Raw genomic sequence first — 18,375 nt, 5'->3', positions numbered from 1 at the left:
CCCGAAAGGGACAAACAGAAGAAGATGAATGAATTTCTGGTTTTTACTTTCATTTATAATTATGCTTCACAAATGTTTGCATAGAAGAGACCTAAGATTAAAATCCAGAAATGCTTCCACCTTTTAGGACCGAACCAGCTTGTTTACACAGGTAAGTTTTACAAGTATGAAGGTTTACCATAGATAATGATATACAGATACTTCCATATCAGTCTGGTCCTCAGGTCTTTGCTGCCCTGTTGCACAAACTTTGTGTCTCTCCTGAACTGACCAAAGTGCACCTCTGGCATGTTGGTCCCAAACGAATCACCTCAGACTCTGGAGCTCAGGGAAAGGCCTCCTGGTGTTCAGTCAGAACTCAACATGGTTAAGTATTGTTTCAATTTAATGCTTCCAAAATCTGTTTCCTCCCCCCAATTTTTTGAAAGCAAGCTTTTAATCCAGACTAAAACCGATTTGTCCTCCTCAGATGACAGATGTCTCCTCTTTAAAAAAAAAGACTATCAATCACTGCTTTGAATTAGCTTTTTCTGTTTTTAATAAAATTATTGTTTTTGTTTGTTTTTTGGCTATAATTTATTTTATGCTCTATAAAGTGGTTTATTACTGGTGTGCTATTCAAAAGAAAACACTTTTCCTTTTCTGAGCTGCAATTTCTTAAAATATTATCAAACCCTCAGATTTTTTGGCTTATTATAAAACTATATAACAAAGCAGATTTTGATAACATGTAAAAAGAAGATCCAAAATGTGCAAGTACATTTTAATTCAATATATTTAATTAAAATGCACTTGCACAAAATGCACAAGACAATATAATAGATGAATACGTGAAAATATGCTTTTTCCCCCCAAGTGTTTTATTAACAGAGCAATGAATACATTTTTTTTAAATGGTCAGAAAGTTTTAATTTGGGTGAACATTAAACGAACAGTGAAGGAGTTTGAACTGAGGAGGTCTCTGTGTTCACTCTCAAGGATGCGGGGTCACGTGATTTGAGAAGCACAAGGCGTCCTTCAGAAAAGTGAGTGGGGGCTTGAATCATGGAAATAAGCAGCTCACTTTTACTGTTGGTTATTGGATACTGGTCATTTTCCACTGAAGAAAACTCCGCAGCCCAAACTTTTGGTTACTCTGCACTACACTTTGCGTCGGGCTCCGCTCCGGTTACATATAAGTAACTTTTCTCCTCGTGTTCGGGCTCTCAGATACCCCACGCCTCTTTGGCGGCTCAACGCCGCATCCGGCAGAGGAGAGGAACCCGCGGACACAATGAGGCAGTGTGTCCGTCCGCGCCTCGGAAAAGGCAGAAGGATGCGAGGAGAACTCACTTCTGCACGAATCTGGAACGCTTTGCTCCACTGCACCGAGAGAACCGAAGGTTTGTTGCATTTGCTACATCTTCACCTCTTCTTTTATTCTGACAGGAAGTGATGCACAGCGAGCGAAGCCGAAGGCGCTGCGCGGAGAGCTTACATCCAGCGCTCGTAACCATGGCTAGAAATGCGCAATTACGCGCAATTATTGATCTAAATCCGTTTTTTTAACCACAAATCCAATGTGCTAATTTGTTTTCATTGTGTTGTTATGATATAGAATAAATATGTTGGCAGAGCACATCAAAACGGTTTACACACAATTTTTAAATAAATACGGTTATTTAAGCGCACATAGATTCATTGAAGCCCCACACACATCAGTGGTCTTTTTACACATTGTTCAGTAGCTGGTTGTGGTTTGAATAGGTGCCCCTCCCCCTAAAAGATCGCATGGTGTTGAACAGAGGGGCCCCCACTGCTGTATCCTCAGTTAAATGAAGAAATCCAAATGCAAATAACAGCTAATTGTTTACACCTCCGCTGGAACAGCTTTCAGTGTGAATACAGCTCTCAACACCACGCTCCAGCGCTCTGAAGGCAGCCATTAATGCAATTTGCACTGAGATGATATTTGGAGTGATGTGTGTTTCTGCATGAGCAAAGAGTCAGATATGCAAAACGCTCCAGTGGTTCTTAAATATGGAAAAATGTTCATCTCAGGCGCGTCAGTGTGTCAGCTTGTCAGGTTGTGGCGTGTTAAACTTTGGTAATGAGGTGATTCTCAGAACTAACTACTAGAAGCAAAATATTTATTTATTTATGTGAATGAAAATGAGAACCAATGTGTGAATTTGAATGATTTCAGGCTAGACACAGTGTAAATAGGTGTCGGAAGACTGAAGAAATATGAATATCTTTTCTCCTCATGTGGAAAAATGTTTACTTTCTTAAAAAAAAATGTCTTGTTCTGATTCCAGTGTCACTGAGGCTCAGGTTTCAACTGTCACAAATCCGTTAAACCTGGTCATCAGGAATGAATTTTGTCTGTTAGTCATTTACTTGAAGGGACTTGTTGCTGTTGAAGCCTTTTGCATTTAGAAATTGACTTTGGCTTGATGTCAATGGGGAATTTTGTGACTTCAGACTCAGTGCTTTGCTTGTTTTAAACACTGGCTCTATTTAAAAATGTTTGTAGAAAAATTCCTTTTACTCAAGTCTGACCTTTCTGTACATAAAAGACATATATCATTTTTATGCTTTACAATTTGAAAAACAAAAATATCTTAAAAACTCAATGCTGTTTTGTACATTCATTGTTTTTCTTTCCAGCAACACTGACCATTAAGTAGTTTTTAAAAATAAATTATAAAACAAAAAATGTGTTTTTATTTATTTTGAAATTGTATATTAAGTTTGAATTTTTTGTGTTTTGCTTAACTGCAGAATGAAGCTTTCAACTGTGTTTGGGAAGTTATGACTAATGCAAAGACTAGACGGTAGACCTTCGATGTGAAAGCCAGAAATTAAGAATGAAGTCCAAGTATGCCATCCTCTTCATCTGTGTTGTGGCCCTGGTTATCATTGAAAAGGAGAGCAGTATTTTGTCAAGGTAAGTGAATAAAGAACAGTGTAAAATGCAGAGCAAGAGATACCACAGTTGATTTTCAACACTGTTCAATATCTCACACCACATGGGGTCCACGATTCTTTGTTTCTAATTTAAACTTTCCCAGACAGAGTTTTCAAATCCATCCAAGCGCAATGTTTTGAATTACAAACATGTGTAGACTTTCTTTTGGTATTCAATGGATTCAAGGTGGTTGATGACATTTTTTTTAACGTTATTTTAATGTTCTTTTGTTGAGCAACTCCGTTTTGTCTCAGGCACTGATGTTAAACTGATTTGAAATAGTGTTGCAAGACAAGTCACAAAAAACGCTGAAAACAGGACTAACTTCCTCCTCTTGTACTGCCCTTCCGCCATTTGTCTGTAATGCTCCCTCGCCATGAATCACATGAATCCATCTCCTATAGTGCTTGTTAAAAGATAAAGCAAAAAGGAGAATACTTATAATATGTCAAATGGATTATATGATAAGCCAAACAGTCATACTTTGTGGTCATTCTAAAGGGTTTGTTTGTTTTCATTTAACTCTAGTGCTATCTTAGATGACCCCACCCTTACATTGACGTGTTCTCCCTACCATGACAAAGGTGGATAAAGGTGGAAAGATTTCATGTAATCCATGGACACCAGTGAAGATCACAAATCATTGAAGAAAAATGGTTCAGTGCACTGTCTAGTGGGTCTAGATGACCCAACTCCCAACGTTAAAGTGCCTAGAATAGCACAAGGGTTAAATATTAGGAAGCTTTTCAGTTGGTATATGTAAAGTTGAGCTAAATGCCAAACAAATGTTAGATCTGCTAAAGGTCATAAAGGAAGAGGAGCAATTCACTCTTAAAAATAACAAATAAATATTTATTAATATTAAATATTTCCACTTATGTTTCTTTAAATATTTTACTTTTCAATCTCTGTAGGCACGGCAAGTTTATTTGTGTAGCACATTTTTCTACAAAGAGAATTCATAGTGCTTTACCTAAAACGATAAAAGAAACAAACAAACAAAAAATTAAAGTTAAATAGCTCAAGTTAAAGCCCCACCCATCTTAATCATCTTTTGATCCATTGTAAAAGCAATCCCAGTGTTTTTTTTAAGTATGATTATACCATTTTTAGCCAAAATAAAATAAAACCGTCTCATTTTCAAGGACATTGTTTCTGCAGAGCAGCAGGAATTATTCAGAAACTCGCCACAGAGTTGTGAGCGAGACCATTTGCGCAGAAGTGAGCTCAGTTTCTTCATGATAAAGAGTCTTCTCCTTCAAAATGATGTCCTTATGTGGCAAAAGGTTTGCATACCAGCATACCACATCAGCAAGGCCAATGCAATGAATTGAGCCTAAGGGGGAAACATGAATGACACTTTGTCCCATGAGGACAAAAGGCAATTCCAGTTGGCAATATTTTTTAATATTTGATCATTATCAATCTTCTGGGGTAAACAATTTTAAACCTTTTTCTAGTTGTGTTATCTCAGACACAGTTTATGAACCCCTGTTAATTATTTTTCCCTGTTTTTTGGAGATCACTTCTGTTTCAACGGAAGAATTTTAGTGCTGATTGAATTCCCAGGTAAATATTAGCAGCTGTAACTGTTTAAACACCTTAAAATGTATAGCTTTATTTACCGTCAATATTTGGTATCGTTACAGATGCGGGAGAAGTCTAGTTTTATTATAAAGAGAATCATACTATTTCATTTAGAAATGCGATGGAAAATTAAGTTTATGGATAATTTTTGATGTGCTCTCTGCATCTCATAGGGTCTCTGATAAGCTGAGCCAGATGCACAATCCACACCAGACTCCAGAGACTCTTCAGGATTACAGCAACACGACAGCTAGAAGCTCCTTCACAGTTCTCAAAGTGCTGCTTTCAAAACTGCCTTCAACCAAAGGAAATTTCTCAAATTTTTCAGAGGAACAACCCGAGGAGGTGGACAACGTAGGCAACAGCTTAGACCACAAGCATGTCCTACTCATGGCCTCCACACGAACGGGCTCTTCGTTTGTAGGAGAGTTTTTCAACCAGCATGGAGAGAGCATGTTCTACCTGTTTGAGCCCCTGTGGCACGTGGAGCGCATGCTTTTCCCAGATGTGGAGGCAAACAACGGGACATTGTTGCCCGAGATCTACCGGGATATAATCCAGGCACTCTTCCTTTGTGACTTCTCTCCGCTTGAGAAGTTCATTTCTCCCCCACCTCAAGACCACGTCACTCCTGATCTTTTCCGCAGGGAGTCTAGTATGGCACTCTGTGAGGAACCTGTCTGCACTCCTGAAATTAAGGAGGTTTTTGAAAGGTATTTCCTGCTTGTTTTTCCATCTGTTAAGTAAACTACAAAATTGCAGCAGAGGAGCCTCTAGCAGTGTGGATTTATAACTGCTTATACCTTTTACAGCTACTAAAAATGAATATTAATTCTCTTGACAAATTGATTATGCTACCTGCTTTAGATGTTGTAATTAAACTGATCAACTCTTGATTTCTAAAAGCTCTTGAATTTTACTCTTCATTTCCAGGTATCACTGTAAGACTCGACACTGCGGGCCTCTGAACTTGACTCTTGCGTCTGAATCCTGTCTTTCTAAACAATACCGTGCCATCAAGACAGTTCGTGTGCGACTGCTGGAAACTTTGCAGCCTTTGCTGGAGGACCTCCGTCTGGATGTCAGAATTATTCAGCTGGTTAGGGATCCACGAGCCATTTTAGCATCACGCATGGTGGCTTTTTCCTCAAAATATCAGACATGGAAGACCTGGGCTCAGGACGGCCAAGTGCCAGAGGACAACGAGGAAGTAAAGAGGCTCAAAGGAAACTGTGATCAGCTGAGGATTTCTGCGGAGATGGGACTAAGCCAGCCTCCCTGGCTGAGGAGACGTTACATGTTGGTGCGTTACGAAGATATTGCAAGAAACCCTATGCAGAAGGCGGAGGAGATGTACAAATTCACAGGGATACCGTTCAGTTCCCAAGCCAGGGAGTGGATTCTGAGGAACACACAGAGCGTTCAGGAAGCGAGTGGGATTTACTCCACCCAGAAAAACTCATCAGAACAGGCAGATAAATGGAGATTTAGCATTCCTTTCACACTGGCTCAGGTTGTGCAGAAAGTGTGTGGACCAACCATGAAGCTTTTTGGATACAAGTATGTGGATGATGAAAAGACACTGGTTAATAAGTCTGTCAGTTTGCTTGAAGAGAAACAGTTTCATTAATAGGAGTTGAATCTGCAAGAACTATAGATACAGTGGAAACATCGCAGCACAAACCAAAACTGACCTACAAAAGTGACTTAAAACACAATATTTTAGTTTTAACAACATTAAGAGCATTTATAAAGAACATAATGTTGTGCCGACTTTTTACCAACATTTGACCTCCCTTTACAAAGAGCCAATCTTATTTCAGCTTTCACTAAAAAAGCCTGTTCTTTTACCTTAATATGATGACAGAAAAATATCCGACAGGATGAGATTTGCTCTATTTTCATGTTCATACACGTGTTGTCAGGGAAAGAGTACAGGGGTATTAGTGATATAGTGTGTTTTTGTATTCTGTTTACACCTCAGCCAAATCCTATTTCTAAGCTATTAGATTCCTATTAAAACATATAAACAAGTCATTGTATAAGTTCCCAGCACAAATACCTGCACACTAAAGCAGTTTTTAGCTTTGCAATCTAATTATTGGTTTTTCCCAATAACAGCCTAAAAAGATATGTTAACACAGATATTTAAAAAAATATTGATTCTAAATGATGAGGAAACATGCAATATGCCTTACCTCAGTTGTTGTCAGCATTACAGTAATCTTATCATTTGCAAAAGCCATGACAGTATGGACCAGTTTCCCATTGCCTTCCTACCTCAACACATTTTTTGTGTTCTTGCTGTGATAAATTAATGTTTTAATAAGGCTGTGTTATTTAAAGATGAATATATTTCCAGAACAGTAAATAATTGTGTCATTGTATTTCAACTATCTGTCCAATAAAAAGATTTATAATTGAAGCCCAGAAATGTAAATGTTTTTACCGTTAGAATTAAAGTTGTGTTCTTTGGTGAAGGTTCCTGTAAAGTTCTGTGAATGCTTGTTATTTTAACTTTATGTTTGACCCAGGTGGTGCTGCATTGATGGTGGATAAAGGTAACCACTGTGACTCTGACTCAAAGGCATCATTGTACTCGGCTTGGTGAAGGTGCCAGTAAAACTTCACTCCAAATGGAAAGGAATTTGTCCAAGTTAGGTATTCTTGGAGTTGCTGCAAGTTGCTAACATTAGTTTTCTGTTGCTTTTTTGAAGAATAAAAGTGAATATTTGAACCTGATACTTAGTTTTTATTGCTTTGTAAACATTTTAGTGAACTGATGCGTTGCTTTTTTTCTTTGTGAAAAGAGGCTTTCAGTTTTTTTGCTCTTGAAGTCCACATATTTTAGAATTAAACCATATAGAATGCTACAGTTTCTTTCTTTCCTTTATGAATCCACGAAAATGTTTGTTAGTTTAAAACTTGACGGTTTTTCAGTGTTTGACAACTATAATTAAAAAGGATATTATTGTTGCCAAGTAAAATATTTTATCAAATTTCTGGTCTAAATGTAGGAAGCAATGCACAGAATTTTGGTCAAATCTGCCTGAACTTTCCATTTACATAATCATATTTTGGAATACCTTTCTTGTAGTAAACTCTGGATATGGAATTAAGGATACAAAATTATTTAATAGGTCATAAAACATATCACATTTTCTCAGATTCCAGGCTGTTTTAGTATTGAGAGGGCCCAGCATGCACTGCAAATTCTGTCTTTGTGATAAGTTTACTGAGTTTTAAAAGCTCTGGAGTGTTAATGCAGAATGTGCAGTCAACCATGTTCCTAAAACAGTTAAGAGTGTGTCACAACACAAACGGAATGTATAAAGATGCTTCAACCTGCAAGTTTAAGTACAGAACATCTCTGCCTTAGTCTATAAAAGAAGGCCTTATTGACTTGAATAACAATGGCCATCTTCATTTCATGAAATTTCACTTTACTTTTTTTGAGACAAAATCGCTTTCTCATTACTGCTATTACTTTCTTGCTATAGTATTATAGGACTTTTGAAATCTCCAGCAACCAGTACATTACAGATAAAATGACACATCAATGCCACTATATGAATTTATGCTATCTATCAGAAAAATCTCTTAATGACCATTTTTGTCTTCTACTAAATTTCGTTTGGAAATCTAACTTTTTTTAATCAAATTTGTCTTTTCATATTTTTGTACAGATATTTGAAATCAGTGTATTTATCTTGTTTTTTTGACTCATGTCATTTACTTTTTGATTTTCCAGCATAGCCCTCTCTCAACTCACTCAACCTGGTGTTTCTCCATACACTCCCTTTTTTCTTTGCCCATCAGAGGAGGTAAATAATTCCAGCGGATGCTTGGGACACTGAGCGCCTTTTTACTGGTCTTTTACTGCTGGAAAATTTCTTCTTTGCTTCTACAATTAAGCTTCAGGAGAACATGCATTTAACCCTTGTGCTATCCTAGGCTTTTTACCATTGGGAGTGGGTCATCTAGACCCATTAGACAGCGCGCTGAACCTTTTTTCTTCAATGACTTGTGAACCTCACTGGTGTCCATGGATTACATGAAATATTTCCACCTTTATCCACCTTTGTCATGGTTGGAATAACACGCCAATGCAAGGGTGCGGTCATCTAAGATAGCACAAGGGTTAAACAATCAATATATGTAACCCGCTTCATAAGACTTGAAACACAAACTTTGATTTCTGTTCTAAAACAAAAACTGCTGGCCAATCTTGAAAAAAGTTTAAACATTTAAGGAAAGAAAACTTATTTATTATTGATTGTGAAGAAGTCCATGTCTTCAGTTTGGGTCCTAAACAATATGGCAAGAGCGTCACAAAGCACAGGTGTTTGGATCGCATCTTAAAATGAATGCAAATGTATGCACGCCTGTTATTGCCAATATTTCAGTTTAGTTTAGTTCTATCCATAATTAAAGTCATTCCAAGTTGCTAAATGATAAGGAACAAACAGAGAGAAAATCAAAAACTCAGATTTTCTTTTTTTTTATCATTATCATCATCCCTTGAAAAAGTATTAAATTTAAATTATATAAATGCATGAACATTTTTTTAGTATGATCCCACCGCACAAGAGCAAGAGTGGAAAGGAACTGCCCCCTCATGTACATAAGAGTCATTCATTTCGTTATTTGTATTATTCCTCAAAAAATAATTTTCTATTCAAATCTAATATATTTTGAATTAACTTAGAGGAAAATATAGATAAATAGCGGTCGTATGAATGATTTCAACAGTCGTTAACACTTGGTAAAAAACTTTAGGAGCTGCATGGTGGTGTAGTGGTCAGCACTCTTAATGAGAAGGACCTGATTTAAATCCAGGAGGCGTTCTTAGAGTGCTTTGTGTGCTTCTCGTGCATTGATGGGGTTTTCTCCAGGCCTTCCAACTTCCTCCTACAGTTTAAAAAAATGCCAAAAGGTAAATTCAGTGATTCTAAAATGTCTTTGAGCTGTAAGCTCTAAACAGGGTTTTCTTGCCTTAGCCAGATGTAGCTGTGTCAGGTCCAGCCAACACACACCATGACCCTGAAAATAGCTGGATGGAAGAATCTTCTAGACAATGGTAGGGCATAAGAAGTGCAAAACATAATTCTAAGGTAGTAGAGGTACCTATTTCGAAAGCACAAGGGATGTTTTACATTTTTTTAACCCTTCTGCTATCCTAGGCACTTTAATTTTGGGAGTTGGGTCATCTAGACCCACTAGACAGTGCTCTGAACCTTTTTTCTTCAATTATTTGTGATCTTCACTGCTGTCCATGGATTACATGAAATCTTTTCACCTTTATCCACCTTTGTCATGGTAGGGAGAACACGACAATGTAAGGATGGGGTCATCTAAGATAGCACAAGGGTTAAATAACCATTCCCACCATTGATAGTTTAGGGCTTTAGTGTAAAGAGCCCCTTTGTTTTGCTCGTTGGGCAAATACTTGTCTTGTAAAAATGTGACGTAAAATCTCCTTAAGTGTATAACCGGTACTCAGAAAAAAATACAACACAAAACTTTGAAGAAGTCAATAATCGCCTTTTTTTAATTGTTATTTTATGTTATTTTGAATATTAAACTTTACTAGTTTACTGATTTACAATGACCTTCAACAAGGTTTCATAAGATTTCATGATTCAAGGCTCAGAGTGTTACAAGTATAAAGAAGAAAAAGAGTAACCAAATGTTCCTTATTCTCCATTGTTCCCTCCTGCCAGATTAATTGTTTGTACAGTTGACAACACAACAGAAAGCAGCGCAAAGCAGGCAGCGTGCTGACTCAGCAACCGAAACTGCAGTATTGATGCTCCATCTGCAAGAGCAAACATGAGTTCTAAATTTCTTTACAATGCCACAACAGTCACAACAACACCGGGCGACTGCCTCTCAGTTATGGAAGAACATTCCTGTAGAACTGCGCCTGAGATCTGTCCTTACCAGCTTTAAATGCCATTTAAAAGTAACATTTTTAGAACGACTTTTAATGCTCAGCATTTTATTTTATTTTATTTGTTTTATGGCATTCTTAATGATCTTTTATGTCTTTTATTGCTGACTGCTTTTTGTAATTGTGTGCCGTTTTTCATTTTGTTTGTATACCTAAAGGAGTTGAGAAGTGCTGTAAAGCTTCATTCATTCATTCATTCATTCATTCATTCATTCATTCATTCATTCATTCATTCATTCATTCATTCATTCATTCATTCATTCATTCATTCATTCGTTTAAAAAAAAAAAAATTACAGCATAGAGTTGCACTCATGTCCGCTTCTTTTTCCCACCTCTTATACTCACTTAATTTATTTGTATTTGCCTCATCTCAGAAACATCCAGAAAAGCACATTTTACAAAAGGAGAAGCAGGGGAACACACATGAACACACCCACACGTCAAGAGAGCCCTTCAGGGGAAATTCTCTCAGACTCACTTGAGCAATTGTTCCCTTTGCTCTTCCTGTGTTAGAGAGGCTGTGTTGATTCAATACAATGGGGTCATGTAAACCCTGTCAGACACTTAGTCCATCATCATGACAGAGATAACTTCATTTTCATTTTTTTAGCTGTAAACTTTGTTGAGCTAATTAAGTTGACCAATATGACAAGTCTTACTAAGAAATCTTTATCCCTATGTAAATCTCTATTAATCTTTATCCTTGAAATTTCTGTATTCTAGGTAACCAAACTGGGTTTACATATATAAATGCTAAAAATAACAACAATTATACCAATTTAAATATAAAAAAGATTAAGTTAAAAAGCAAAACATTTAAAATATGAAATCTAACTTTTTCAGAAATATCTGTTTATTAAATAATATTTATTTAAAATGTTTATGTTTTATGAAATTGTTTGCTTCACATGGTGAAGTCCAATCAAATCAGTTTTTTAATCTAATCAAATTTTATTACGTGATTTATATCAAACTGCAGTACTTTAATTCTTCAAATCACATTACTGTTTCAAAATTAAATATCATGAATCAATTCAGCAGCTCACCCTAAACTATTATTGTTGTTTTTTTCAAATATTTTTGTTTTTTATGTTTCTCAGATTGTTGAACCACTTTGTCACAGCAATTACACCCTTACGTCACTAGGGGGCAGCACGAACTAGCACCAAACAGCATTAGTAAACAGAGCTTGTCTTCTACCACTTTGTTGCATTTCTTTCATAGTTTTTATGTTAAAGCTGCATATCGAGGCTTGAAAATCAAACAGCATGAAGGTGTTGCGTTTTAGAACAAATTGTAAATTTGAGAAGTAAGACACACCAATACCTTTGATGCTACAAAAAGCTTTTTTTTTTCATTTTTATTTGCCAGAAATGTTGTTGGTTGGTAAGCTAAATTAAGAAAAAGGTAAATAGAGGATTTTATTTATTTATTTATTTATTGATTGATTTATTTGTTTATTGGTAAATAGAGGAACAGCAAACACAAACTGATTTAACACACTGTGCTGGATTTACTAAATCAAAACTTTGCAAAATTAAAGAAAATTTCACGGGAAGACAAAAAATTCCTTGTAAATACTGTATTTTATTTGAAATATATTCCATACTACTGTTTCGAAAGGTCAACATATTCCGTCAAAATTAAATACTTTTTAAATTCTTGTGAATATTTAATTGCGGTAAGGATAAAATCAATGTTCTCATTTTAAAAAAGAGTTTTTTTTATAAACTGAGAAGGTTTTCATCTCAGATTTTGTTCCATCTTACTTCCTAGAAGACAAAAAATGTTGTAATTTATTGTGATATATGCTTTAGCATAAGTAAGCTCTCCTTTTTACTTCTAAATTTCCCAATTAACCCAAAATATAAGCTACTACAACCATGATGTTTACTTTGTGGCACCCCCAAAAGGTTAGCAGTGACTAGTTGAATGTCTGCTTTTGTTCCCAGTTTTAACTACCTTTAATTATTTTTACATTTTGTTTCGGTTGATAATTTTTTTCAGATTTCACGCATTTCTCCACCTGTTAAAAATGTTGCTGATTTAGTTTAAAAAAATAAAATAAAACATTACCTCTAAACTTTAAGGCATCTTTCTTATTTGAGAATAAGATGTAGACTTCAGTTTACAAAGAGATACTCAATCCTGTGTACCCGTCTCTCCCACACCCCAACTGATCTACTGGCCTGGGCCTCTTAAGTTTCACGAGCTATGATTAGCAATTTCTGCTATTATGTATGCTCCCTCCATTATTTATGCTGTTTCTTCTTTTTTACTGTGTGTCAGAGGGAACAAGGGAGGTGAATCCCAGCCGGCTTCTACACCAGGAGCCTTGTTGTGGGAAAATAATGTTTTTTTTATTATTATTATGTTTTTAATCTAAGGATCTAGCAAACGTCCTTAGGACAAAAGCAAAAATAATTACAGGTAGTAAACTAATTATTTGAGGTTCAGATTTTACAAAATGCAGGATTTGTAAATTTCTACATTTAAGAAACTGCTTTATATAAAAAAATAAAGTTATGATTAAATTGTGGTTTCGATGTATCTGAAAGTAACTGGTAACTGGCATGTTTTTATATCAATGTGAGACAGTAATGGCCACTTCTAAGTGACTGACCATAAAAAGGGGTGGATCTTAAATCCCTTTCATCTTGGTCCACATGTGTAAGTCTGATTTCTGAGTTTCTTGCATGCACAGACAAAAACACACGGACACTTGGGGTTACAGAGTTGATTCTGCTTTATGGTGTGGTCACCCTTTGATTCGCCGCTCAATGAAACTTGTGACTGTTTTAATTAAGGGGAAATAACACGGACAGTGAGGCAGGCGGAAATCCACCGGCATACACATAAAGGTCGCTAATGCCTTTCTTCCTTTGGACGCAAGGCTGAGCTCCTTTTGTGAGACTGACCATTCATTTCTGTGCCTCTTTCTTCTGTTTTTAAGTGTGCCGTAGGACGAGGTCTGACACTACTGACATGGAAACATCTTAAGGGCTCTGCCAGGTGAGGTGCAAACATATGTTTATGTAAGGTTTTTATTTTGTGCATAAAAACTAATTTCCATCCTTTGTTTTACCTTCTTTCTGATGGCTGTGCATCCAGACGGGACTCTTGAGGGCAGCCACATAGAACCACTCTTTTCTGTTTTTTTTAGAGCTTTAAGGGGAGTTGGAACATTTGTATTTTCTTATTTACAAAGCATTTCTGAGTAAGTTAAGGAGTGAAAGTTCCCCTCATCAGCCTCCATTCCAAATATCTGACTAACCTACCTGTGGGCTTTAATGCTCGTCACACAGGTACAGTTCTCTGTTGTTGCAGGATTCTGACAGATGCTTTACAGAGGTTTGTGGATGTTGGTGTGTGACAAGTTCTCTCTTCCTCTGGGGATCAATGTCTGTCCTGTTGCCTCGCCAATCTGATGTTTATCTGCAGGTGATCAGTCACACGGCTGACAGCAGGAAGGTTAGAGTTACCGTCCCCACAGCCTCTGATTGGGTGGCTATAAATTGAACACAGAGGAAAGAAGACATCTAAGAAAAGTTGAACTGATAACATAAGGTGAAATAATTAGATTTCTAAATTATTCATTTGATGGATGATCAAAAATCCTCCACCTAAAAAGAAAAAAATGTATAAGTTTGATTTGGAAGAATGAATGAAAAGATAATTAGTATGATTTCAATTTCAACTTTGAAAAGTTTTGTGTGGTCTGTAGTTAAGATTCTGAAAAGTGTTTTCATACCTACAAGAAATGATTGATGATTGGTTGAGTCTCAGCTCTCTGCAAATGGGTCTGAGTCAGGCTTATTTTTGCTAATGCAGGTGTCAGTAATCCTCCTTAGCCTCGTCAAATGATGTCTTTAGCCTGGGGAAATCCTTGACCAGGTTCTTCCCTCACCGCATAGACATGGTGTAATCTCTCAATTCTTGACACAGCAAATAAACACAGCACAGAAGGGAACTTTATCTCTCACTTCCTTCCACATTGTCTCGGTGACAACTTCCATGGGAACCTCACCTGCAGGAGAAAAGAGAAGACACAAACCCAAAGGGGCTGTGGCAAAGGACTGAAGGTTAAGTGCATGTACTAATTCTCACAAAAAGGAACTTAACACCATATATATGACTCTGCAAACACTTCCTCTTGACCTTCCGCTTGGCTACTATTTCTGTCTCAAAAGAACAAAATTGGCATGTTATCCAGTTACACAGCATTGGAAGATAAATGGGGAGGTCTTTTGTGCTCGTGATGTCACTCATTTTACTGTAGCTACCTAATTGGGGTTAATGTGTTTTGCCTTCTCTCATAAATTATTCTTGGAGATAGCCGAAATACCACTATAACACCCCGCTTCCCTTTTCAGTGGGACTGGACACCTACTTGTCAGGAAATAATCTTCAGGGGTGTCTTGGTTGACTTCATGCTCCGCATCAGTACACAACCTAGATAAGCAAGAAAAGATGTTGGAGCGAGCTGGACCCTCTTCAGATGTCTACAGCTGCTGGGTTCAAACATTAAAAGTGGGTCAAGAAGTTTCAAAGAGAGAACAGTATTTACTGCAAGCATGAAGGCAACATTCTTCAGCAGAATTTCTAAGATATGTTAGTTTGACCCAAAAATAAAAAACTCCAAGTGTTGTAAAACCTATTGAGAAAATAAAACTTCTTCATTAGAGGGAAACTAATTGGCATAATTGTTTGTAATGCATAAATGTATCTGACAACTTATTGCTATTACCATGTTAATATTAACTCATAAATAAAATAAAGTAACAGTATTTGTGTTAACAGGAAACATGTAAACAATTAGGAGTCTAGACCACCTATAAACTCCCCTCATTGGTAGATTTAATTCAAGATATCTCATTAAGCCTTAACATAAATTAGAACTCGTGTATTTATTTATGCATAAGAAAAACATTGTGGGGGTTCACACTAGAGCCTTGCATTAATTCTTTTTTTTATGTAAACGCTCCTGTTTTGTGGTCATGTCTTTGTTCTTGTACGTTATACATACATACATGTTAAATGTCTTTATGATTTTACAATAGATGATATCTGGAAAGTGATAGTTATTCATATTTTTTTCAGAATAAGTTGAGCTAAACATTTTTTATTGTGTCTGTTAGGTCACTTGTAACATGCCAGATGTTGTTTCCCTACTTTGACCCAATTTTACCTGAAAGTTTGTTTTTTTCTGCATTAGTGCATCTTTCAAAGAGCTTGTTGCAGCTGAAAAATTCCTAGAAGATTCTCTCTCTCTTAAAAACATTACTATAACAGACATACTTCAACTTATTTCTAGATCATGTTTTTGAAACACTATCAAGTGTTTAATTATTTCCTGAAATTTTAGCCTTATCTTTTATTGTATTTTTTCTTGAAGATCTCAAATGAGCACTTTTTCATTTCTTTATCATCTGTCATCTAATTTTTAACTTTTTTCAGAAGTTTTCCTAATTATCTTATCTATATGGAGTTACTTTCAGTCTTACTGTTAAAACCTCAATTTATGTGATTTTAATAAAAAATTTCATTTAAACTCAAGTAGCTTCAAACAAAAACTTAATCTAAGTTACTTTGGATAAAAATGTAGGAAAACTAAAAAGACCATGCAAGTTTTATACATTTTATATTAAATGCATTTTTGTACGATTGCAGTTCCACACCCAAATCAACAAACAGTTTAGAGAGATTTACAGTGCTGAAGCAGGGGGGTAGATGTGGTATTTTGTTTGAAAGTAGAAAGACAAAATCCTCAAAGTTCCTTCAAACTTATAACTGCTGCTTCTTCTCACGTATTTTCCTTTTTTCCCATCTAAATCAATTTTTTTGTAGCTGCTCTTGTTGCAATGATAATAAAAGGCAATTCACTCATTCAATAACTGATAAAAATAATATATTACTGGGATTCATGTCTCGTCTTCTCCACTGCTTTCAAAGCTACTTTCTCTTTCACCCCTAAGGGGCACTAGAGATCTGCAGGAACTTCAGGGAGCTCGTTTGAGCTGGGATAAGTGGTGACTTTCACATTTCTGTTACTAAGAATCTAAATGAATCAACAAAGAACTAGAACTTAACAATTTATAATTTGTGGAAAGCTTTACTGTTTAAATTTCTTTAACCAGTTCAATAAACTCTGTAAAGTACATAGATGGACACAGGAGTCCTTTGGATGATTTGGTCTTTCGTCTTTCAGCAAAAAGGTTGATATGCTGAGACAGTGCTTCTGGGTGGGCTCCACTGCAGAGGTTGAGGGCATTTAGTTTAAGGCTATGGTCATGTGAAATGCACGTTATTCACAAGAAGAAAATAAAAGTTATTAAAAAAAAGGGATGATATTAAAAGAAAAACATGAATGTGACAGTTCAGGTGGGTTATTAGATACAGCAAAGAATAATTAAAAAAACAAATCTTTTTTTTCGTTTCACCGAAGTTCGCTGGAGGGCCAGACAACACAGATGAAAGAAGGGGAACTCTCTCCTGCAGCTGTCAGCAGCTTTTAATGTCAGCTTTTCCATTGATTTGCAGAGCAGCTCATGCTTATCTGACAGAACTTCATAGCTTTTCTTAACTGTTAAAACTTCAAGTTTGTGTTTCTGTCAGAACATAGTTGTCTAAACCTTATGTAATGTCACCATTCTTTTAATATTGAATCATGTATTGACAAAACATTTACAATTTCAAGTCTGACAGTGAAACAAAAAAATCCTGAGGAGTGAGTTGTTCACTTAACCTATATCAGTCCACTGAAAGCGTATGAAACCCGTATCTGTATTTATCTGGAGTACAAGTGAGGTTCCATGTAGAATATAGTAATCTTTAGCCTTTACACAGCACTGTAATTGAATCAAGCCATGATCTTTCATCCCCGTAGTTATTTTAAGACAGGAATGACACAACAAAAATTGAAATGCACCCCCCACCTCCATCTTTTCCATTTCAACAAAAGGTCAGAAATTCAATCACCACCGCCGCTATTGCTATAATAATGTATGTATGGGAAACAGCCACAGTTACTGACCGCCAAATTCTTTGGCTGCCTGTGGTCATTTTGCCTTGCTTAAGAACAGAGGCGTTTCTCACTGGAGTTATTCATTAATCCCAGCAGACTGAGAGTACGAGCGTACAACACCAACAGATTCTTTCATTATTAACTCTGTTGGTTTTAGCGTTTTGTTCATGTAAATAACCCTCTTAGTTGTGGCAATGTATATTCTGTGATTTTCCCCATGTTTTAGCTTAACATTGTTATCAATTTATCATATTTTCTTTTTTTTTTTATCTGTTAAGGAAGTATTGAGTAAATGGTTTTATTGGTGTTTTTGTGCTTTCCTCCCTGTTTCCCTATGGGTGATTACACTTTTAAAGGTGTCAACTTTTCACAAGACTTTGTACCACCAAAACCAGTTTTAATTTAGGGAAAAAATCAGGAAGTTTAAGATAAGGAGGTATGGGGGAGCTTTTAATGTTAATATGTAGAGGAATTTGAGAGGAAATGTGGATTGGAAGAGTGAGGAAAAAAACAAGGCAAAAGGAAATGAAGTTCCTTTTAAAAGAGGAGCTCGTTAATGCAGGGTCACGGCTTTTATTTGCTCCCAAACATAAACCCGACAGAATTAAACGAGGAAATAAAAAACTCAGGCTAGACAAAGCTGATCAACAGATTACGAGTAAAAGAGCTCCCCGAATGTTTCCTGCAGTGAGGAGCAACCTTGAGCTGCAAAGATATTTAAAACCATTCACAATAAAGTTAAGCACCACAAACATCACAAGTTCATTCAATTTGAACATTTAAAAAATGTTTTATGAGAAAAAAACATCTTATTTAGCTTTTGTAAAACGTTTTAAAAACTCCTTAAAAATCCTTTCCA

At 36.2% G+C, this 18,375-nt stretch overlaps 1 protein-coding gene across 4 annotated transcripts; it reads left to right on the top strand.

The window, feature by feature from the left end:
• On the top strand, nucleotides 1-7,279 carry LOC101155457 (carbohydrate sulfotransferase 3). Of its 4 annotated transcripts, XM_020709560.2 has the most exons (6): nucleotides 1-366; nucleotides 979-1,025; nucleotides 1,210-1,382; nucleotides 2,764-2,929; nucleotides 4,711-5,250; nucleotides 5,471-7,279. In XM_020709560.2, exons 4-6 carry the CDS (start codon nucleotides 2,850-2,852, stop codon nucleotides 6,165-6,167), a joined length of 1,317 nt encoding a protein of 438 aa, XP_020565219.1. In that variant the 5' UTR covers nucleotides 1-366; nucleotides 979-1,025; nucleotides 1,210-1,382; nucleotides 2,764-2,849; the 3' UTR covers nucleotides 6,168-7,279. The 4 variants fall into 4 exon arrangements, with proteins under 4 accessions (XP_020565219.1, XP_020565218.1, XP_020565220.1 ...); XM_020709559.2 differs by having other exon boundaries at nucleotides 1-151; nucleotides 225-1,382; XM_020709561.2 differs by lacking the exon at nucleotides 979-1,025.
• Nucleotides 7,280-18,375: the final 11,096 nt, after the last annotated feature.

This window comes from Oryzias latipes, chromosome 15 (genome assembly GCF_002234675.1).
Source record: "Oryzias latipes chromosome 15, ASM223467v1".
Classification (NCBI taxonomy): domain Eukaryota; kingdom Metazoa; phylum Chordata; class Actinopteri; order Beloniformes; family Adrianichthyidae; genus Oryzias; species Oryzias latipes.
This window is presented reverse-complemented; position numbering and strand designations above follow the sequence as displayed.